This window comes from Ylistrum balloti, unplaced genomic scaffold, assembly GCF_031769215.1.
Source record: "Ylistrum balloti isolate Yb309-2 unplaced genomic scaffold, AGI_CSIRO_Ybal_v1 Utg370554, whole genome shotgun sequence".
Lineage (NCBI taxonomy): Eukaryota > Metazoa > Mollusca > Bivalvia > Pectinida > Pectinidae > Ylistrum > Ylistrum balloti.
The window spans coordinates 682,102-707,615 of record NW_026782349.1 but is presented as its reverse complement, the minus strand read 5'-3'; the positions used below and the strand labels follow the sequence as shown (position 1 = coordinate 707,615).

Genomic DNA, 25,514 nt, shown 5'->3' with positions numbered 1-25,514 from the left:
TGATATGTCCCATTTTCGGATTGATCCGAGAATTAACATGGCGGCCATCTTGGAATTAGAGAGTAATACATATGTAGTTTGATATCGCTATTTCTAGAGTACTTGATGTACATCTTGGATTTTGTCTGTAATATGTTGTTATCACTATTTCTGAAGATGTATTCATTGGATCTTTCATAAAATTTCTGTGTAGATTCCCCGAAGTCCTAAGTTTTGCATTGTCCCAATTTTTGGCCGAGAGGTGGCCATCTTGGATTTTGACAGTAATAGTTATGGCTATATCGTTGGTAGTATCGCATGGATCTGACTCAATTTTTATATATAGGATCCATATACAACAAGTTTGTGTGGTGTATCACAATTGGTGAACTATTCTGATCCTGAATTATATCTAGAATACCAGCTAGGGCCTAAAGATCTGTAGTAATAACAATGTGCAAAACTGATAATCTCAGGAATATATGGATTTACTTGTAATTTATTAAAAAATAATAAGATAATTTGGTTAATTACAGTTAACTACTGACACCCAACCTCATCAATAAGAACTCATATCTTAGGTATTAAGTTCCTTTGATAAGTTGTGTAGACGATAGAGTATAGACAATGATCTTGGCAAGCTTTTCCTTTGATGTGCATTGTAGGTCAAAGGTGAAAATATAGGCAAGTGTGACTTATTTTTGTTATGCGACAACTGTAAAACAAAGGTGAACCCATATCCCAAGTATAAAGTTCCCACGATCAGTGTGTATTCCAGGCAAGCTTTTGATGTAGGTCAAAGGTCAATATGTAGGTCAAAGTAATGAGAAGTATAAAAGACAGGGATCAGACAAGATAGCAGAAGAATGCATGGATAAAGTGCAAATTTTAAGTCTGTCCACCTCCTCCAGTTCCCAATGGGGACTAATCAACAGGGTCATCATCTTTGAAAGTCTGCCCACCTCCTCCAGTTCCCAGTAGTGACTAATCAACAGGGTCATCATCTTTGAAAGTCTGCCCACCTCCTTCAGGTCCCAGTAGGGACTAATCAACAGAGTCATCATCTTTGAAAGTCTGCCCACCTCCTCCAGTTCCCAGTAGGGAGTAATCAACAGGTTTATCATCTTTGAAAGTCTGCCCACCTCCTCCAGTTCCCAATGGGGACTAATCAACAGATTTATCATCTTTGAATGTCTGCCCACCTCCTCCAGTTCCCAATGGGGACTAATCAACAGATTTATCATCTTTGAAAGTCTGCCCACCTCCTCCAGTTCCCAATGGGGACTAATCAACAGGTTTATCATCTTTGAAAGTCTGCCCACCTCCTCCAGTTCCCAGTCGGGACTAATCAACAGGGTCATCATCTTTGAAAGTCTGCCCACCTCCTCCAGTTCCCAATGGGGACTAATCAACAGATTTATCATCTTTGAAAGTCTGCCCACCTCCTCCAGTTCCCAGTAGGGACTAATCAACAGGGTCATCATCTTTGAAAGTCTGCCCACCTCATCCAGTTCCCAGTAGGGACTAATCAACAGGGTCATCATCTTTGAAAGTCTGCCCACCTCCTCCAGTTCCCAGTAGGGACTAATCAACAGGGTCATCATCTTTGAAAGTCTGCCCACCTCCTCCAATTACCAGTATGGACTAATCAACAGATTTATCATCTTTGAAAGTCTGCCCACCTCCTCCAGTTCCCAGTAGGGACTAATCAACAGGGTCATCATCTTTGAAAGTCTGCCCACCTCCTCCAATTCCCAGTAGGGACTAATCAACAGATTTATCATCTTTGAAAGTCTGCCCACCTCCTCCAGTTCCCAACGGGGACTAATCAACAGATTTATCATCTTTGAAAGTCTGCCCACCTCCTCCGGTTCCCAGTAGGGACTAATCAACAGGGTCATCATCTTTGAAAGTCTGCCCACCTCCTCCAGTTCCCAGTAGGGACTAATCAACAGGTTTATCATCTTTGAAAGTCTGCCCACCTCCTCCAGTTCCCAACGGGGACTAATCAACAGATTTATCATCTTTGAAAGTCTGCCCACCTCCTCCAGTTCCCAACGGGGACTAATCAACAGATTTATCATCTTTGAAAGTCTGCCCACCTCCTCCAGTTCCCAACGGGGACTAATCAACAGATTTATCATCTTTGAAAGTCTGCCCACCTCCTCCAGTTCCCAGTAGGGACTAATCAACAGGGTCATCATCTTTGAAAGTCTGCCCACCTCCTCCAATTACCAGTATGGACTAATCAACAGATTTATCATCTTTGAAAGTCTGCCCACCTCCTCCAGTTCCCAGTAGGGACTAATCAACAGGGTCATCATCTTTGAAAGTCTGCCCACCTCCTCCAATTCCCAGTAGGGACTAATCAACAGATTTATCATCTTTGAAAGTCTGCCCACCTCCTCCAGTTCCCAACGGGGACTAATCAACAGATTTATCATCTTTGAAAGTCTGCCCACCTCCTCCGGTTCCCAGTAGGGACTAATCAACAGGGTCATCATCTTTGAAAGTCTGCCCACCTCCTCCAGTTCCCAGTAGGGACTAATCAACAGGTTTATCATCTTTGAAAGTCTGCCCACCTCCTCCAGTTCCCAACGGGGACTAATCAACAGATTTATCATCTTTGAAAGTCTGCCCACCTCCTCCAGTTCCCAACGGGGACTAATCAACAGATTTATCATCTTTGAAAGTCTGCCCACCTCCTCCAGTTCCCAACGGGGACTAATCAACAGATTTATCATCTTTGAAAGTCTGCCCACCTCCTCCAGTTCCCAGTAGGGACTAATCAACAGATTTATCATCTTTGAAAGTCTGCCCACCTCCTCCAGTTCCCAACGGGGACTAATCAACAGATTTATCATCTTTGAAAGTCTGCCCACCTCCTCCAGTTCCCAATGGGGACTAATCAACAGGGTCATCATCTTTGAAAGTCTGCCCACCTCCTCCAGTTCCCAATGGGGACTAATCAACAAATTTATCATCTTTGAAAGTCTGCCCACATCCTCCAATTCCCAATGGGGACTAATCAACAGGGTCATCATCTTTGAAAGTCTGCCCACCTCCTCCAGTTCCCAATGGGGACTAATCAACAAATTTATCATCTTTGAAAGTCTGCCCACATCCTCCAATTCCCAATGGGGACTAATCAACAGGGTCATCATCTTTGAAAGTCTGCCCACCTCCTCCAGTTCCCAGTAGGGACTAATCAACAGGTTATCATCTTTGAAAGTCTGCCCACCTCCTCCAGTTCCCAATGGGGACTAATCAACAGATTTATCATCTTTGAAAGTCTGCCCACCTCCTCCAGTTCCCATTAGGGACTAATCAACAGGTTATCATCTTTGAAAGTCTGCCCACCTCCTCCAGTTCCCAGTAGGGACTAATCAACAGGGTCATCATCTTTGAAAGTCTGCCCACCTCCTCCAGTTCCCAGTAGGGACTAATCAACAGGTTATCATCTTTGAAAGTCTGCCCACCTCCTCCAATTCCCAATGGGGACTAATCAACAGGTTTATCATCTTTGAAAGTCTGCCCACCTCCTCCAGTTCCCAGTAGGGACTAATCAACAGATTTATCATCTTTGAAAGTCTGCCCACCTCCTCCAGTTCCCAGTAGGGACTAATCAACAGGGTCATCATCTTTGAAAGTCTGCCCACCTCCTCCAGTTCCCAATGGGGACTAATCAACAGATTTATCATCTTTGAAAGTCTGCCCACCTCCTCCAGTTCCCAGTAGTGACTAATCAACAGGGTCATCATCTTTGAAAGTCTGCCCACCTCCTCCAGTTCCCAGTAGGGACTAATCAACAGATTTATCATCTTTGAAAGTCTGCCCACCTCCTCCAGTTCCCAATGGGGACTAATCAACAGAGTCATCATCTTTGAAAGTCTGCCCACCTCCTCCAGTTCCCAGTAGGGACTAATCAACAGGTTATCATCTTTGAAAGTTTGCCCACCTCCTCCAATTCCCAGTAGGTACTAATCAACAGGTTATCATCTTTGAAAGTCTGCCCACCTCCTCCAATTCCCAGTAGGGACTAATCAACAGATTTATCATCTTTGAAAGTGTGCCCACCTCCTCCAGTTCCCAGTAGGGACTAATCAACAGATTTATCATCTTTGAAAGTCTGCCCACCTCCTCCAGTTCCCAATGGGGACTAATCAACAGATTTATCATCTTTGAAAGTCTGCCCACCTCCTCCAGTTCCCAGTAGGGACTAATCAACAGAGTCATCATCTTTGAAAGTCTGCCCACCTCCTTCAGGTCCCAGTAGGGACTAATCAACAGGTTTATCATCTTTGAAAGTCTGCCCACCTCCTCCAGTTCCCAGTAGGGACTAATCAACAGAGTCATCATCTTTGAAAGTCTGCCCACCTCCTTCAGGTCCCAGTAGGGACTAATCAACAGAGTCATCATCTTTGAAAGTCTGCCCACCTCCTTCAGGTCCCAGTAGGGACTAATCAACAGAGTCATCATCTTTGAAAGTCTGCCCACCTCCTTCAGGTCCCAGTAGGGACTAATCAACAGGTTTATCATCTTTGAAAGTCTGCCCACCTCCTCCAGTTCCCAGTAGGGACTAATCAACAGGTTTATCATCTTTGAAAGTCTGCCCACCTCCTTCAGGTCCCAGTAGGGACTAATCAACAGGTTTATCATCTTTGAAACAAATAGTAATCCATAAAAAACTAGTGCATTATGTACTCTTCCTGTAATATTGTCCATTATGTCAAAAGTTCACACAGGTAAAATTTCACATATCAGCCAATCAATAACATGTTTAAAGTTTAATCAATGTGAAAATAATTTGTTTTGATTACGAAACAGTTGTTATGATTAATTGATGCCTTGAGAGTTTAATGTGTGAAAATCATTTCGGACTGAACTGAACACAACATGTGTCTTATATTTCAAGACTGATTTTAAAAAAATCGTTAACAACCACCAAAAAACCCCCATCTTATCCTGGTCTTCACATGACCTGATGAATGCAGTAGTGAGACAGTGAACACATAAAACACTAGACAAGATTATGTAAAAGGAGTTTATTAATAATAAATATATAATGTCTAACACAGGTATATATAAAGTGTAGAAAAGTTAATATCCCAACACCTGTAATATCACCAGCTGTACCTGTACTACTGTCAATTTACAGCATCACTTGCAGGGGGAAATATCTTAACAACAGAATATGGTGGGAGATATTTCTTGAACTGTATATTATAGTAGGGGGCACTCCTGATCACAAAATGGTAGACTGAATTATACACCATAGTGTAGCTTTTCTCCAAAAGACTGGACCTGTTGAAACTTTTTTTGAAGCAATTACAAATGTAGTGAAAACCTTTTCACAGCTCCACTCTGACAAACTCCAGAGTGTGACATTATCTGCTCTATGGTGGTGTAAAATCATATATTTTCATGGGGTTTGAATTTCGTGATTTTTCCAAAATAAATACTCTCTTAGTATCACTCGATCTTGAGGATAAGCAGTATTCTAAGAAAAACATTATTTTTAATACTCTATCATTTCATGTGTATTTAAGGATTGAGAGTACCCCAAAATCAATGAAAATAATTCCTCCTGGAAAATAAAGTATTTTACCATTCATTTTTGTTTTACAGACACTGTTTCATTCTTTAAAGTGTTTCTATAACATAACATGTTATACCTCTATCATTTCTGATGATGAAAATCCTTAAACCAGATAAGTTTAATGGGAGTACATGGAGGAACTATCACTTTTGAAAAATGTGTTAAATATTAGTGTCAAGTACTTGTTAAATAGATAATAGTAATAAAGCCCACCATAGTGTATTCTACAGGTATGGCTATACATGAAGTTTTATAGGGGGTCGACAGCTAATACAAGTCCATTCCGACCATTGTTTCTATTCCTTTTTTCCCATGGGACAGGTTTAAAAGTATTCAGGACATTTTCCTAAATTTTGGAAAATACTTTCCTGCTGATTTGGAATGTCCTTCTGTTTTGAAAAATTTGTGTAATTGGGGTCAGGAGGTCATAGAAAAGTCTAATGATTAGGAGGTAACAACTGTGTGTAAAATTCTAAATGATAACTATATATACATCCACGAAGCTTGGTCCGTCGGAGGAATATGTGTGATAGCATCATTAACAGCTTGACAAGCATGCACATGCTGGTTATAAAAAGGCACATATCATTTAATTATATCAAATACACAATGGTTACAAAAATAGAATGAAAGCCATGACATCAACAGTTCTTGTCTGTTTCTTTTTTTTCAAAAACTTTAGCTCGTCGAACACTTGACCTTAGAATAAAAAAAAATCAAATGTATAGATGGTTGTAATTTTTGTGTTTATTCATACATAGTAGGTGAATCAAATGATTTTGTCCCTCGAAAAAAAAAAAAAAAAAAATCATTCAAAGTTCAGAAATAGTAAACTTATTTCCTACACAAAACATCATGATTTCGTATTTTCCTACACAAAAAATCATGATTTTGTCTTTTCCTACACAAAAATCATGATTTTGTCTTTTCCTACACAAAAAATCATGATTTTGTCTTTTCCTACACAAAAAATCATGATTTTGTCTTTTCCTACACAAAAAATCATGATTTTGTCTTTTCCTACACAAAAATCATGATTTTGTCTTTTCCTACACAAAAAATCATGATTTTGTCTTTTCCTACACAAAAAATCATGATTTTGTCTTTTCATGATTTTGTCTTTTCCTACACAAAAAATCATGATTTTGTCCAATAAAGCATCTCCTTTCCATCTCTAATTTCTACTCTGTTTGTCACTGGTGAGTCTATATCCACATGAAGAACATTGGAACAAAGACTCAACAAGAGTGATCATAGACTTATACAGAAAATTATCATGAACTCCTCTACTTGACTTATTCAATTTTACTGGAATTATCTGTTTTGCCGAACAATGGACTTTCAGCTTATATAGGAGACAATGGTATCAGTCAACATTAGGATTTCCCATACAGTTACATTACTTTAACTGAACAGGGTATCTTAATTGTTATATTGAAGGCAAGAAAAGAAATATCATTTCAATGTTTGTGGCAAGTAGTCCATCATCGAAGTCTGCTACTGACTCATTTATCAAAATATCTTAATCACTAAATCAATGGCTTCAAATTACTTAACTCAAGTAGACGAATTCAAAATATTTACCACATCTAGAAATTGCTTGAACTGTTAACATAATATCAAGACATAAACAACACTGACATCTACAAAATGTCGACTGTTGACATAAAGATTTAAGACACAAAAACAAAATGTGTTAACTAGAAGAAGAGAGCAAGAGATTTTGTCTAACATTACTCTAACATTTCTCTTACATATTTCACCACAATATCATAGCATTATATATCACCTTTCTTACTTGTAACATAGAATATTTCATTTTACACAATGTCATCAACACACTATCTACATATTTCATGATTTTAAGAAAATACATTTAAATATCAGTCTGACAGATTCACTCTTTACATTTCACATCTATACACGCTTCTGTCCTCCTTATGACAATGGCACTTATCCATTACAGATGCAGGAGTCCATTGTGAAAAAACAGGGATGTGAAGGTAAAACTCTGCAGAAATTTCTATAACAATTTTGTTGCTTATTAATCTATTGAATGTGAAGTATACTATGGAAAGTATCGATACAATCTATAATCTATTCCTGATCTCATACCCAAGTACAAGAACAGCTTTCTCAACAATGTTATATAATGATGTTATAAACTGTTTAAAGCTAAATACTACAGTCACACATGTCATTTTTCATTTTTACAAAAAGTCTTGAATTTGTGAGTATGATTAATTCAGAAAGCAAACATATATATATGTCTGTACAATTCCCTATCACATAAACATTGGGGAACTCTGTATGAAGTTATCACTTTCTCTAGAAAACCAAGCAATTAGCACAGAGATATAAAGAAATCTCAGAGAAAACTGGTAATTCCTGACAGCATCCACTCCAGACAGACAGCATACTTGACAGGTGTCCTCAAATTTAAATCGTTGTTCTACAATTCCAATTATTTGTCATATTGTTCTTGACTCGTTGTTCAATGTAACACAGCGTTGATGTGATTGTTCAGTTCCCAAGGATCCAGTTGTTGAATGCACCCTGTAAAACAGACCAGTAGTTATCTCCCTTGATGCATTATACAACAACTTTAATTCTTAAATCAAGGAGCAGTAGTGACAATGCAGACAACATTTTTAATTTAAAATTCTCGCAATCTGTCCCTTTATCAACAAAACAGAAATTTTACAAATCATATAAATTATAGAACAATGATATTTTACTTATTTTGATTAATTTCTTTCCCCAGAAACCTCATCATTAAAAAACTCACACGATTCACACTTGAAGAGTATATGGTATTTGTCACGAAGCAGGTACATCTATTTGTTATTGTGAATGGTATGTGAATTAGTCACGTGTGCGTGTGTGTGTACGTGTGAAGAAGGACGGGTAGTGCATGGGCTGGACAGGATAGACTAGTGGCCATTGTTGGCAGAGCTGTTTAGGATTATTTTCCCAGCCATAATTCGTGTGTGATGAAGCCCGGATATCTGACTGGGGTAAGTATTCTTTCTATCTTTCATAAATTGTTGTTTTAGTTGGCTATTTCGTGCCATATTTTAATTGTCCCTATTGCGGGTCAACCAATCTATCCATCGATGCGTGTCCACTCGAGCGTAACTATTTGCTGTTATAGTATACAGGTGTGTTGATTTTAAATGTCATAATTAACAGTATTAGGTAATTAGGATTTATGTGGTATTATAGTAATGTGTTGATATGTACAAGTAATTTAGTTGCCTTTAAGCGTATATTTCGCTTAGTAACGTTATTTTGTTTGAGTAGTTTATCTATGGAAGCCCTGAGTAGTAGTTGTATTTGCCTGTGCAAGAGTTGAGTGCGCGCAGGTGTAAAAAGTACGGAAGCCACTCAGTAGCCTATATGGTTGCGGTGATACATGCGTTTTGGCATTATTATTATAAGAAAATGGTCACGCATCCTAGAATTTAATATGTTTGTAGGGGTCTTTCTACAATTAGGTTTAGTATTTATAAAGGGAAGTAGAATTGATGGTAAATTATATAGTTAGTTAAGGAATGTCTTAGTTGGATTAAAGTATGGATGTGCGTGAGTGTTTATGATATTTTGTCATGTTTATTATAGCTTCACAGGACGCGCAGACAACCAAGTTAGGCTACCCATAGCCTGCAAAGACTGCAACAGACTGGTATGCAACAGGGCCGGCCAGCATTGCAACAGCAAATACCAGGGGCACGGTCAGCTATCAGGACGTTCAGACAAGACGTCAGGCAGGCTATGTAGGCAGAGTTGATGTTGGAGATCCTGGTCTGAGAGGGACCAATGATGCTGATAGGCATATGCTATTCTGTTTATTGTGTTAGCCGTGGGCTAAATTTTGTATGCATTTTGTGCGCCGTCTCGAGCTGGTGAACAACGAGTCAGGACCTGTAAAGACCACTGGGTGACTGTATTTCCTCGGAGAAATGTGAAAAGACTCACAGTGTGTGAAGAGACTGTAGTATTACATTTAGAGGCATGGAAGATAGAGTGGGTGAATGAGAGTGTGTTATTGTCTATATTTAGTGTATGTAGTGTAAATAAACTTGTATATATATGTATTGGAGTATCTCTTGTGTTTTTTTCCCGTGAATGCCGAACTGAGGCTTGTCCCGCGTTACAAATTGGTGGCAGCAGTGGGATAACTGACGTTAAGTACTTTTGGGAATAGAACACATGAGATAATGTTAGGTTAGACTGTCTGACTTTTCCCTCATTATTTCTTGCCCAACTTTTCAGTAATTTCTGGTTGCGCTAGGAGCTGTACGAAGTAGAGCACTCACAGGTAAGTGGTATACCTGACGGAGGTTGGTGATATACAAGGTCAGACAAGGTGAGTATATTTAATTTTTATGTAATTAAGGTATTTTCTTTCAGTTTGTTCATTTTCTTTTTGCATAATTTTCATCATGTCGGCACTCCAGGAACTTATAACCATGGGAAAGGAATTGGGCTATGAAGGTGCAGAGTTGCAGAAGTTTGTTCGAGTTTGTTTCTATACCTATCTGAATACAAGATCAGCTTCCAACTTGACAGGTGTAGACAACACAACATAAAGATCAGCTAACACCTTGACAGGTGTAGACAACACATTATAAAGATCAGTGAAAACCTGGACAGGTGTAGACAACACAACATAAAGATCAGCTTCCAACTTGACAGGTTTAGACAACACATTATAAAGATCACCGAACACCTGGACAGGTGTAAACAACACATTATAAAGATCAGCTAACACCTGGACAGGTGTAGACAACACATTATAAAGATCAACTAACACCTGGACAGGTGTAGACAACACAACATAAAGATCAGCTTCCAACTTGACAGGTGTAGACAACACATTATAAAGATCAGCTAACACCTGGACAGGTGTAGACAACACATTATAAAGATCAGCGAACACCTGGACAGGTGTAGACAACACATTATAAAGATCAGCTAACACCTTGACAGGTGTAGACAACACAACATAAAGATCAGCTAACACCTGGACAAGTGTAGACAACACAACATCAAGATCAGCTTCCAACTTGACAGGTGTAGACAACACATTATAAAGATCAGCGAACACCTGGACAAGTGTAAACAACACATTATAAAGATCAGCGAACACCTGGACAGGTGTAGACAACACAACATAAAGATCAGCTTCCAAATTGACAGGTTTAGACAACACATTATAAAGATCAGCTAACACCTGGACAGGTGTAGACAACACAACATAAAGATCAGCTTCCAACTGGACAGGTGTAGACAACACAACATAAAGATCAGCTAACACCTGGACAGGTGTAGACAACACAACATCAAGATCAGCTAACACCTGGACAGGTGTAGACAACACAACATAAAGATCAGCTTCCAACTGGACAGGTGTAGACAACACAACATAAAGATCAGCTAACACCTGGACAGGTGTAGACAACACATTATAAAGATCAACTAACACCTGGACAGGTGTAGACAACACAACATAAAGATCAACTAACACCTGGACAGGTGTAGACAACACAACATAAAGATCAGCTAACACCTGGACAGGTGTAGACAACACAACATAAAAATCAGCTAATACCTTGACAGGTGTAGACAACACAACATAAAGATCAGCTTCCAACTGGACAGGTGTAGACAACACAACATAAAGATCAGCTAACACCTGGACAGGTGTAGACAACACATTATAAAGATCAACTAACACCTGGACAGGTGTAGACAACACAACATAAAGATCAACTAACACCTGGACAGGTGTAGACAACACAACATAAAGATCAGCTAACACCTGGACAGGTGTAGACAACACAATATAAAACAAGGTTCAAAAATTACCGGGAAGGAGTAGATGAATAGTGCGATGAGAATGATGAGGAGGATAACGATGAGGAGTCCAATGAACCACCACTTGTATCTACGCCAGATAATGAACTTGAATGTCTTCCATGGAGATGTAAACCACAAGAAGGACGTCTCTGGTCGTCTGAAATTTGAAACCATTTGACTGATGAAAATCAGGAAATAAACCATGCAAAGTGTGCATTTTATTAAAAACAAAAAATTCTCAGTGGGTGTCATTTTTATTGTTTTTGGCCATAGATCTATGAGAAGAAAACCATTGAGAGATTCAACAAAAGAAACAAAAATATTATTCATGATAAGTATGTAGTAATGTTGGAAAACATGAGCAGTACCTACTTGGGAGGGTCTAGATGAGGATTTGTGTTGGACCACATGACCAGTACTTTCTTGGGAGGGTCTAGATGGGGATTTATTTTGGACCACATGACCAGTACTTACTTGGGAGGGTCTAGATGGGGGTTCATGTTTGGTTCCTCTTGTCCTTGTCCAGCAGGGCGCTCATCAGCCTCTTGTAATGATACAAGTTCCAACTCCATCTCAATCTTACCCTGCAATATATCATATCAATCAATTAACCTAATACATTCCTACAGATATGTATCAATCAATTAACCTAATACATTCCTACAGATATGTATCAATCAATTAACCTAATACATTCATACAGATATGTATCAATCATTTCTATAAGATCCAATCAAGAAGTGTAAATCAATGGCTCACTTAACCACCAGGGCACCAATATTCTTCCATAATTATACATATTCTATTCAATATTTTACAAAAAAAGGTAATATGACCTCGATTACAATTGAAACTTTCTAAAATCGAGACTGCTATAATCCATACCGTTAGAACCCGCTCTCCAGTTTCATCATTGAAGCAGGGCCAGAACCCTTTAAGTCTCTTCTGTTCAAACAATGAGACCAGTTTGACTTCATGCCCTGTCTGTAAGTCTGGCAGCTGGGTAAGATTACAATCCCCTGCTTTTTTGGCTGGTTTTGGCATTGCACTCAGGTTCAGAGACAAAGTTCCTGCAGGAGAAGAGATCTGACATCAGATAGAGAAGCTGGCTTTTCATTGTTACTGCTTTATCTTTATGATATTGATAAGTAGCAGTAGTAGCATACATTACAAATTTTCTACAAAATTTTATTGAAGTGAGTTCAGTAATGTTTTTCTAAAATGTAAATGTTTACAAACCTGTAATTTGCAAAATGTAAAAGGTGACTTAGACTCATGTAAGGAAGAACACAGAACGAAACTTATATGAAGATTTTAACACAGAGTTTATATGTCATGATTATGGAAGGTTCAAGGTCAAATTCATACCTAGAAAGTCATCCATGGAGAACTTATCATTGTCCCAAATCTGCATGACGAGGTTTGCAGGCAGACGTTGCTCTGTCTCGTCCAGGCTCCAGAAATGTTCCTGTGGACAACCAAAACATAATATAAAAAATCACATATTACCAATGGGCATGGCAGAGATGATATAATGAAAATCTGAACAATTTTACAAGAAAGTTTAACCAGAAAATCAGTGTGAAGATATAACTTTGAGGTGGGAAGTATACAAGGCCTGCTGTTCTGGTTGCTAAAACGTGTTTTGTCATACAAATGTACACATACTGTGTCGATTCTGTGTACTGGTACTAATACTTAACAATACCACAAATACATACATTTATATAGAAGCTTGCATTATCTTTTTAATCAAGCCATACTAAATCTCTTAAGAGAGCTGAAATGAAATGTATGGAACAACATTTCATTCCCTTTGGAGGAAAAAGAAATTACACATGATCCTTCTCATCTTATCAATTTTCGTTTTGACAATTATTGAAGGAAATATACCTGTTTTTGTCATTCATGAAAATGTACAAAACAACAAACTGTCGCCTTATATTAAAAAGCACTTCCCTTTCAAGCTATTACACTGAAGAGACTTATAAAGTCTCCATTGTGACATAATTTAATCATCATTCTTTAATCAACAATGTCACGTTACCTGAATTTATATATAAATAAATGATATGGTATATTGACATGTGATGACCTGATAACCTCAATCATAATTTGGGTTCATCATTAAGAAAATGAGATGTTGTTTAGGGGTAAACAGTGATTGTATAGGTGAGGTGGACTAACAATTACAGTGTAACATTCAGGGATATCTAGTGATCCTACAGGCTGACTAATACTTAGTGTAACATTCAGGGATATCTATTGATCCTACAGGCTGACTAATACTTAGTGTAACATTCAGGGATATCTATTGATCCTACAGGCTGACTAATACTTGGTGTATCATTCGGGGATATATAGTGATCCTACAGGCTGACTAACAATTACAGTGTCACATTCAGGGATATCTATTGATCCTACAGGCTGACTAATACTTGGTGTATCATTTGGGGATATCTATTGATCCTACAGGCTGACTAATACTTGGTGTATCATTCGGGGATATCTAGTGATCCTACAGGCTGACTAACAATTACAGTGTCACATTCAGGGATATCTAGTGATCCTACAGGCTGACTAACAATTACAGTGTAACATTCAGGGATATCTAGTGATCCTACAGGCTGACTAACAATTACAGTGTAACATTCAGGGATATCTAGTGATCCTACAGGCTGACTAATACTTAGTGTAACATTCAGGGATATATAGTGATCCTCCAGGCTGACTAATACTTAGTGTAACATTCAGGGATATCTAGTGATCCTACAGACTGACTAATACTTAGTGTAACATTCAGGGATATCTAGTGATCCTACAGGCTGACTAATACTTAGTGTAACATTCAGGGGATTTCATGAGCAAGATTTATGTCAATGAAGTGCCAACTAAAATGCATATTTTTGTAAAAATTTCAGCCTCATGAAAATATCTTTCTTTTTTTTTATAAATTATTGGACCACCTCACCTTCTTCTTCACAACCATAGCTTGTTCTGCAGGCAGATAATCAAATGGGAAGATGAAACGCCAGTTGAAGTTGCCTTCACCGTCCAGAGATCGGTAGTGGACATCTGTCTCTTGTTTCTCGTCGATTCCAGAGATCCATCCCTTGACATAAATGTCACTCATCTGTTCACCGGTGATGGATTCCTCATCCAGCACGACATCCACGGTGTTCCATATGATACAACGCAGCACAAACCTAGCATTTAAATATGTTATAAAGGTCAAATTAAAAATAATTCATGGTCAAAAGTTAACGAGGTAAGTTTACTGACAGACAATTTCAGGTCAAAGGTTAACAAAGTAAGTTTACTGACAGACAATTTCAGGTCAAAGGTTAACAAAGTAAGTTTACTGACAGACAATTTCAGGTCAAAGGTTAACAAAGTAAGTTTACTGACAGACAATTTCAGGTCAAAGGTTAACAAAGTAAGTTTACTGACAGACAATTTCAGGTCAAAGGTTAACAAAGTAAGTTTACTGACAGACAATTTCAGGTCAAAGGTTAACAAAGTAAGTTTACTGACAGACAATTTCAGGTCAAAGGTTAACGAGGTAAGTTTACTGACAGACAATTTCAGGTCAAAGGTTAACAAAGTAAGTTTACTGACAGACAATTTCAGGTCAAAGGTTAACAAAGTAAGTTTACTGACAGACAATTTCAGGTCAAAGGTTAACAAAGTAAGTTTACTGACAGACAATTTCAGGTCAAAGGTTAACAAAGTAAGTTTACTGACAGACAATTTCAGGTCAAAGGTTAACAAAGTAAGTTTACTGACAGACAATTTCAGGTCAAAGGTTAACAAAGTAAGTTTACTGACAGACAATTTCAGGTCAAAGGTTAACAAAGTAAGTTTACTGACAGACAATTTCAGGTCAAAGGTTAACAAAGTAAGATTACTGACAGAGTTTTGATTGATGTAACTATACCTGTAATGGATTATGGATAATGTACTTACCCTGATGGTTTGCGTGGCTCGATGTTAAATGGTGAGCCTGGGGGTCCAAGTGATTTAGGGAAGATATCTACCCACATCTGTACCTTACCCTGTAAATCAGTAAACAGATGGTTAATATTTACAACATTGTTACAGGATTATCATAGAATATTGAGACTCCAGTCTTTCAGAATTTAAAACCACTTACGACTGGTAACATGCTCATTTTGTGTCAATGTTTTACATCAAGTATTGGTTACAAAAAGTGTCTATAAGTCTCTATCTTAATCAGGTTGTAAATTTTAAGTGACTCTAATAGTGTTGTAATATCTTATTTTATTACAACAGGTATCTATAGGTCTTATTGCATTAAATATGTTTTCAAGATACTAAGGATGATAATTTTTATTTTGTAAACTATTTTTGATTGAATATTTAGCAAGGATATGATCTAGCTACCTGAGCTATATCAAATACCTGACTGTACACCTCTATACCTGTTCTAAACCCAGCTGTATGACCTAGTTACCTGTGTATTCCTGTTAAACACCTATTTGTACATGTATATACCTGTTCTAAACCCAGCTGTATGACCTAGTTACCTGTGTATACCTGTTAAACACCTATTTGTACATGTATATACCTGTTCTAAACCCAGCTGTATGACCTAGTTACCTGTCTATTCCTGTTAAACACCTATTTGTACATGTTTATACCTGTTCTATACCCGGTTGTATAGGGTTGTACAAGGGACGTGTCTCTACATGCTCCTTGACGATGGGGAAGGTATTCAGCACATGAAGTGCAAGTCTCTCATCTGGCTGTCCAAGGTCAGGGTCAGATCGTGGATTCACCTCTGTTAATATGTCAAAAACGTATTACTTATATATCTACTTTTCTTATATTTGTAATTTAGCTAAAATAGAATTAGAAAGTCACATCAGACTTACTTTGCTATTTGTAAGTATTTTTCAGGAGATGATACAATAGCAATCAAAGACAATTAGCAAGTATAACGCAGATACAATACTACCTACTTCAGGTTTATTACACTGTTTGGCAGTTTGATGTCATAACAAGGTCTGCCACATTGCAGCCTCTATTTATAAACTTTATAATGCACATATATTGAACGGTCAAGGTCATGCATAAGTCTGGAGGTTTTATCTATAAATAGAAATTTTCAGAACTCAATATGTGATAGGTCGTACCGAAGTCAGACAGGCTGTAGGTTTTATTGGCGACCTTGACACTGTTGGTGCCGTAGAAGAGTGGGCCTGTTAGATGGTTTTTCTTACAGTACCAGTCCAAGATCTCCTTGGGTTTCTGACTGTCCCTCCACTGGTTCACCCCCGACCTGTTCATAATGTAGAGCAGAAATCTATACCAACACGTTCACAGAAAGATAATAGTGGGCTCCACCAACACTCTTCAGAAATAGATTGGAGCAACAGTTCATGTTTAACCTATTCACAAACATACAGTTGAGATCCCAGTGAAGAAAGTAACTTATAAATTCATTCATGTTGCATGGACTCTGGACTCGGATTGATGCTTTCATACACTTACATCTGACAAATTAAAAGTGATTGATAGAAATTGAATAACCTTTTTTTTGAGTAAATTAAATTATATCATATCAATAATATAAAAGAATATATAGGTTTATCTTGTGTATTGTCTACTGTACTGTATTTTGTATTTAGAAATAAAGTGACCAAATAGTAGCATTCACATTAACATACTTACACATAGTATGATTTGGGGATGCCACATGTGGCTCTGTGTTTAGACAGGAAGCGGTTCTCAAGGTCAATGATGGTCTCCCCAACGAGATCATCACTGCTAATGATGTCATAGTCCTTGATCCTAACTATCAGATCCTTCTTCACTGGTAGGGTACAGGTCAACTCAAACATCCTGTGATTTAAAGGTTAATCAAAGGTCAAGTCAACTCAAACATCTGTGATTTAAAGGTTAATCAAAGGTCAAGTCAACTCAAACATCCTGTGAGATAAAGGTTAATCAAAGGTCAAGTCAACTCAAACATCCTGTGATTTAAAGGTTAATCAAAGGTCAAGTCAACTCAAACATCCTGTGAGATAAAGGTTAATCAAAGGTCAAGTCAACTCAAACATCCTGTGATATAAAGGTTAATCAAAGGTCAAGTCAACTCAAACATCCTGTGAGATAAAGGTTAATCAAAGGTCAAGTCAACTCAAACATCCTGTGATTTAAAGGTTAATCAAAGGTCAAGTCAACTCAAACATCCTGTGAGATAAAGGTTAATCAAAGGTCAAGTCAACTCAAACATCCTGTGATATAAAGGTTAATCAAAGGTCAAGTCAACTCAAACATCCTGTGAGATAAAGGTTAATCAAAGGTCAAGTCAACTCAAACATCCTGTTGATCAAAGGTCAAGAATAAAGAGATTATAAGTACATACAGATGAAAGCTTCAGTTGAAACAGACAGAAAAAGGGCTACACCCTGGGAGAATTCCATCCTTTGAACTTGAATTGAATCTGATCAGCAATGTTTTTAAAATCTGACACAATGTAAACAATCAAACAAGCAATAAACAGATGCCTCAGTAAAATGAGAACTATTTAGAATAAAAACATTTCTGTTATGGGAACCAGACAATTATTCTATTACTAAACCGGTAACATACTTTCCAAATACAGGTTCAATGGAGTTAGGTATATAATCGTCTCGGCTGCTGACTTTTTTCTTTCCTAGTTCAATCTCCACATAGGGGTCAGCCTGCAATGGAAGGAAACTGTATAGAATTCATCTGAAAATTTCAGATTTACTCCACAAATAGTTGAATTTTATCCTCTATTAACAGCAATATCACTTATGGAATTTATATGATTAATTATCCAACTGTTATGAAGATATAAGGACAAATCTAGTTTTGATGACTGTATGTCCAAGCTTATGCCTCTTATTGATTATTGCCTTATATAGACAATGCACTAATGAGCTATACAGCCCAGTCTTTTCAAGAACCAAGCACTCTTCAAATTAACTGAACATTTTTCCATTTGAATTGACAGATTTTAGTCTGGTACCTAAATTTAATGGATGGTTTTAGCAATAAAACCTGATATATAAAATCTTACCAAACCGCTGGTATCGTTGGGCTGTAGACCGATGCCACAGATGACATACACACGTACAACACATTCCTCTGGTGTACTTGGGGGAAGATTACTGAATACCCGTTCTGGCAGTGGCTCGCTGGGGTCTGGAGGCAGTGGGTACACCCTGAAGGAGCCCTGCAACAGGAAGTACATACATAGATAAAAATACAGTGATTTACAGGGCTCACTAAGGTCTGGGGTCAGTTGGTACACCCTGATGGAGCCCTGCAACAGGAAGTACATATATAGACAAAAATACAATGATTTACTGGGCTCACTGAGGTCTGGGGTCAGTTGGTACACCCTGAAAGAGCCCTGCAACAGGAAGTACATACATAGACAAAAATACCATGATTTACTGGGCTCACTGAGGTCTGGGGTCAGTGGGTACACCCAGAAGGAGCCCTGCAACAGGAAGTACATATATAGACAAAAATACAATGATTTACAGGGCTCACTAAGGTCTGGGGTCAGTTGGTACACCCTGATGGAGCCCTGCAACAGGAAGTACATATATAGACGAAAATACAACGATTTACAGGGCAGTTATACACATATGAAATGTAACCTCCAGTTAAAGCCCTACCATACATGTAAAAGCATGGTGTTACAGGGCAAACACTGGTGTAATGACTTAATCTGTTCATGTTCAATCCTCACTGACCGTCGACTTCCGAGATCTATCAAACTTTGAATCTCTCTAAACTTTCATTTAAATCTTATTAACACTAACCTTGAACTGGCCGACAACATTTCCTTCTTCGTCTTCCTCATCTTTACCACGTGATAGGTCAAAGCAGTGACAGAAATCATCAAATGTCTTGTAGTTTTCCGACTTCTCCAGCTCGTTTGTATAAACCTATAGACAGAGGCAAATGTAAGACTTGTATGTATGAAATACTGTAGAGAAAGCTCTAGATATTTCTCACTATATACCTTTTATGTTCCTAGGATGTTAATACTGTCAGGACTATAAAATCTAAGTTTGAACCAATGTTCTGTTTATCTTGATGTTACTATTTTTTGTTTTGGGTTTGGGGGTCATTTTTGTTGGTAAGAGACGTTGGTAAGAGACGTTGGTAAGAGATGTTACCATATGATAAACATGCTTGATTATGGCCTTGACATCTTGAACTTTATGACCTTGATATTTCTAAAAGTGTAACCTTGACCTTGTATGCCTGGTCTAGTATTAAGGATATGATATTGATTTTTCTGAAAGTTAAATTTTGACTATGAATGACTTACGTTTGTACATTAGTATCAAGTATATATGACCTTGACAGTAAAACCTTGACATTGAATAACTAATTTAGTACTAGGTGGTTAATAACCTTGACATTTCTTACTGTGTATCCTTGAATAACCTACCTTGACCTTGTCCATTCCTTTCTGGATATATTTGCGACATTTTGTTGTGTCCCCTATCGAGGCGTAATATTTGGACCACCAATCTAACTCTTCAATATCCTTAATCTCAGACTGTTAGAAATAAAGTCATTACAATCTATCAACATGGGTTGAGAATTGATACATCAAATGATTCATTCACTTGTCATCTACAACAAAACACATCTTATAACACAAATGGTGGTTAAGTTTGTAGGTCAGACAGTAACATAGTAAGTTTAAACAATTGAAATTACAAATGTAATACTTTCCACACCTCTACGTCCACTGGTAGGAAAACTACACACAGACATGGGTAAGTTTGAAGATATTTTGATGAGACAATGATAAATATTGTTGTAAAGTGAAGAGACATCAATTATAAATATATATTTATGATTTTCAAAACATGATTTTGCAAATCTTCATGTACTTGTAACATGCACATGAAGCTCCAACACTGTAAAAAAATGATTTATCAATTTTTAATTTAATTTGCATTAGAGAATCATTCAACCTTAATGTGTCAGTTTGTATTAAAATCTTAATTGAAAATTTTGTAAAATGTGCAAGAAATAGAAATAATTATATCAATAAAAAATACAATAAAAAATGGATTGAAAAGTATCATGCAAATGTTTAAAATTACCTAGGTAGGTAGCACAACAGGCATTCAGAATAAGTATAAATATATAAAGATTCTTCACACCCAATCAATGGATGGTAAGTGGCTTCACTCCATGAAGACGTGATTCTAACAATCCTAATGTTTAATTGATGAAGACGTGATTCTAACAATCCTAATGTTTAATTGATGAAGACATGATTCTAACAATCCTAATGTTTAATTGATGAAGACGTGATTCTAACAATTCTAATGTTTAATTGATGAAGACATGATTCTAACAATCCTAATGTTTAATTGATGAAGACATGATTCTAACAATCCTAATGTTTAATTGATGAAGACATGATTCTAACAATCCTAATGTTTAATTGATGAAGACGTGATTCTAACAATCCTAATGTTTAATTGATGAAGACATGGTTCTAACAATCCTAATGTTTAATTGATGAAGACATGATTCTAACAATCCTAATGTTTAATTGATGAAGACATGATTCTAACAATCCTAATGTTTAATTGATGAAGACGTAATTCTAACAATCCTAATGTTTAATTGATGAAGACATGATTCTAACAATCCTAATGTTTAATTGATGAAGACGTGATTCTAACAATCCTAATGTTTAATTGATGAAGACGTGATTCTAACAATCCTAATGTTTAATTGATGAAAATAGAAAACATGTAACATTTTCATGGCTCTTTTGTTTCCATGGCCTTTTGTTTCCATGGCCTTTTGTTTCCATGGCCTTTTGTTTCCATGGCCTTTTGTTTTGCTCTTCCTCCCCCTCCATCAACACACATGAAATGACATTATATGAATATGATAAGACCTACAAATGTAGGTTTATCTCATGATTTAAGAATATTGATGCTATCTTAAATCACCAAAATGAAGTGGAAAATTAATGCTTACCAAAGGTTTTTACTTAAATTGAAAATGAATTAACAATTTCCCCATGCTAGAAGATCATTCAGTAGATGTATCGACAGACTCAATCACTTAATCAGGCACACTGCTATCCAGAAGGTTATTAAGATTACAGCCCTATTCTTCCAAACAGACACATCTCATGTGCTTTCTGAGCAAGCATCACCATATCAAGACAACATTAATGGCTCATTAAATGGTTTTAAAGGCAATTGATAATGATAAAAACCCATCACAATTCATGATAAAAACACATCACCATTCATGATAAAAACACATAATAAATTATTTCTTAAAAAAAGAAGAAGACTGCAGACATTATTTACAAAGACAAGGTCATACAGAAAAAAAATCTACATTAACAAGAGATCCTACAGGGATCTTGGCACCCGCCATTGTTTGGTACGTAAGTTCTTTAAAAGTTGCATAATTTTCCTTTCTCATATTCTTTCCTCTGTTTTGCTCTTAATCACTTGAAATTTGAAAAATTCTCTTCAGAGGTAGTGTTGGTAACATCTTTAACTTTCAAATCCAAAATTGTTGCCTCTCAGTCACTTTTCCCCCTGATCAGTCCCAAAATGGCACCACTAGGGACAAAGGGGTATGTACATATAAAATTTTAGAAGATTCATCTTGTACTTCTCAAGAAATAGTGATGACAAGTTTTCATTGTCAAAATCCATGATGGTCACTTGTCAGCCTTTTTTTTTTCTTTCTGATCAGTCTCACAATCTTATTGGCACAACCATTGCCTGTCAATGATTAGAGATGGATGGACAGAGGACAGATGACGCACCACAGACATAGGGCGATTTGAATAGACCATCATCTGATGATAGGGATCTAAAAACGAATGGTCTTTAACCTCAAGCAAAGTGAAAGCCCAATCTCCCAAAGGTCATTGTATCTTGTCTTCACCTAACAGCTCAGATGTTTCCACCACCCTACACAATGTTACAGAAGATTGTAAATAAGATCGTAATGACAGTCTAAACAAGCTTGATAATTCAAGATAAAAGTGTTCTGCAGATGATCAAATCTCAGACTTTTTTATATCATAAGATTGTTTGATTTTCAAAGCAATAAATACTTTTATTTAAGAGTTTTCACTGCAAACATTTACTACAATGATTCAAGACATCATTATCTCAGTGCCAACTGAGTGACATCAAGATGCCAGTAATAAGCTGTAATACCATATAAGGATTTCCTAACTAATGTGATATATGCACTGTTTAACAGCAAGTGAAATGTGTTCAATACCAGCTAAGTTCTTGAGTCAATGGTTCTTATATACAAACTTGCGATATCTGTCAATATGCCAACAGGCTTTTAGCTACCAATGACATAGACTAAATTTATTACCAGACTTAGTATGACCTTTCTTTGTTCTGTATTTCATAAGGTTGTGTTCTAAATTTAAGGTCAAGTATTCTAAATCGGAAATTTGATCAACAGGAAATCAAATGTGTTTTGGTTCTGATTGGTTGAAATCTAAATTCTGAAGGAAGTTATTTGATTCATATACATATATTTGTTACATTATTTATACCTTTTGTTGTGTTTTTCTATCCACATGGATATTTTGTAGGGCAGGATACTTTCTAACTAATCAATAGGTCAGATGTTTACTGTCCATGCTGCAGAAAGTTCCGAGCAAGCTGTCCACGGCTCACCACAAGTGCAGTTATTTGGTTTATGTTGGTATATACAGAATATCATTAAGTGCACGCTGCACTCACTATTAAAGCTTTCTTTAAGAATGAGCTATACAGACTTTCTCTGATAAACTGTATCTCACTAACTTCTCTTTATTTTCTGTTATCTTGTGTACTTCACTGCATTACTGCCGGTAACACTGGCATATAATAATAACTTTGTTGTGTTTCTTGTTTGAAAATACAGAATCATGGATAATTTTTTGTTGTTTTTGACATGTCAGACTATAGACCCCAGTGAGTACACTGTTGAGTATTGATGGACTATAGAAGGTGTCCCACTTCAGCCTTGTGCCTTATATAGTTTACAACACCAGAGGAAAGTTAGAGTCCAATGAAGAACGAGAATAACAAAATGTTGTGATATCCAGAGGATTGCAAACCTCCTCATCCTTGCGCTTGGACTTCTTAAAAGATGGTAAATCTAGCTGAGGGAATGTCATCTTCTTTATCCCCAATATTGATTTGGCACTCTTTGTAAAACAAATCATCACAAAATATCACATCAATTCTGTGGTTCCAATTTACTGATATTTATACAAATACATGTATAACAGGTGAGATACTGATCACTGGTAGAAGAGTTTAAACTGTTTTCAAGGTCTTTTGAAGGGTGCTCATTAGAAAGAGTTAAAATATATATTCTTATCAAGCCACCCTATATTCTCCAATAGAAATCTTTGCAGGGTTAAGGGAAATCTTTGTTACATTTCTATTGAACCCCTTAGTAACCATGACAACATCTAGTCTGCACCAACAACACACCACCTAGGTAGTACTCAAGCGAGCTACATGTAAGGGAGGTAACTAAAGGAATTTGGGATGTTAATAAACAGGGAGGAACACCCTCCATTTCTACCATAAATCACCTTTCTCTTTTCCCTGGATAATGCAGATGAAATCTTGGCTCTAGCTTTACCAAACCTTCCCTACAGTGTAACAAAGGACTACAGCATGGATATCAAAACACTTACAATATAGAACATGGTCTGTTGTTACTTCTAATTATGGTATTGCATAACATAACAAAATTTGAAATAAATGAATAAAAAAAAATCACATCCTTTTTCACTATAAAAGTATATGAAAGGATCCTTTCAGTATCATTTCTGGTTATATTGCAATGTCAGCCATCTCAACATTTTTCTTATAGATGTGAAATCAGGCTTCATTCAAATCAACAACTGAGGAAACAAATTATAGAGATTACAAGGGAAATCCTTTAGTTTCACATATATATGATTTAGACATGCCTGTTAGCTGGTTGCCAGCAGCATTGCTGTCAGTTTAGATATTACATTTAAGTAAGAGACTTGGCCTGTCTTTAATGCACATGTTGGAACGGTACACAATCAAGTGACTTGTCTACTTGGCCAATAATAAAGGGGAGACCATTCTGGTAAGAATTAAGTTTGGATTACATAAAGACAATATATGCTTTTAATAAAGTCATGTAACTGTATCATTGCTGAACATTTTGTGTGTTAACATAGAGTATAATTCATTGTCCATGTGATTAATACTAGACTCCTCTGTCTTGTACCTACCTTGGTTTTATCGTCCGCAGGCATATCAATGACTGTGTCACCACCTGGTCCATTACCCACAATGCCTCCTGGCAGCGAAAATAAAGACAAAACATGAAATAAATATGATATCCTGTAAACTTCCTGACATGCAACAGAGCGGGTTTTTTTTATTTGACTTTTTCTCAAATTTCATTTTACTTTTATCTTATTTAAGTCCATAAAAGTCAAATGAATTACATTGATCACATGTTCGACATGCAAAGATTTAAGAAATTCATCTTTTCCAGAACTCAGAACAACAATTATAAAAGTAGATAAAAGATTCTACAAAACGCTTGCCACGGAAACTACAACAATAAGCTGTGTGTCACTGTTTACTCCGGGGGGTGAGACAACATACCAAAGACACCCTGAGGGGCCATGGATCAGGGTTATTGTAGGTCACTATAGGAGTTTTCGAAATTTAAAGGTCACCAAATGCAGCGACAAAAATATTAAAGATCAGGATACCAATGGAGAAGTTTAACAGAGACAAGAAAAAAAATTATTTGGATTTTGAAGATTCAATAATTTCTATGTCTTAGAGACAGTAGGGAATTTTAACTGGAGATTCATCTAAATATAGAAAAGTGTTACATGTTAGAAACATTTGACAAACTGAATGCTTTCAGTCAGAGTGAAAAACTGAAGATGTACAAGTATTAGTAAATTCTCCAAATATTCAATGCTGCAATAACACATGCACTTAATGCAGACAAAATAAGCTATTACAAAACAGCAAAATTT

At 36.9% G+C, this 25,514-nt stretch overlaps 1 protein-coding gene across 1 annotated transcript in view; it reads right to left on the bottom strand.

The window, feature by feature from the left end:
• Positions 1-6,691: 6,691 nt before the first annotated feature.
• Positions 6,692-25,514, bottom strand: part of LOC132556223 (myoferlin-like) — an 81,430-nt gene continuing 62,607 nt past the window's right edge. Inside the window, exons 38-52 of the mRNA XM_060220616.1 lie at positions 24,747-24,814; positions 19,905-20,015; positions 19,267-19,392; positions 18,513-18,668; positions 18,059-18,150; positions 17,135-17,305; positions 16,597-16,742; positions 16,102-16,241; positions 15,407-15,495; positions 14,412-14,646; positions 12,809-12,908; positions 12,326-12,510; positions 11,915-12,024; positions 11,450-11,597; positions 6,692-8,134 (exon numbers count right to left, since the gene is read on the bottom strand). Of these exons, the coding sequence (XP_060076599.1) occupies positions 8,102-8,134; positions 11,450-11,597; positions 11,915-12,024; positions 12,326-12,510; positions 12,809-12,908; positions 14,412-14,646; positions 15,407-15,495; positions 16,102-16,241; positions 16,597-16,742; positions 17,135-17,305; positions 18,059-18,150; positions 18,513-18,668; positions 19,267-19,392; positions 19,905-20,015; positions 24,747-24,814 (1,910 nt within the window). The 3' untranslated portion in view covers positions 6,692-8,101. The remainder of the gene's footprint in view (positions 8,135-11,449; positions 11,598-11,914; positions 12,025-12,325; positions 12,511-12,808; positions 12,909-14,411; positions 14,647-15,406; positions 15,496-16,101; positions 16,242-16,596; positions 16,743-17,134; positions 17,306-18,058; positions 18,151-18,512; positions 18,669-19,266; positions 19,393-19,904; positions 20,016-24,746; positions 24,815-25,514) is intronic.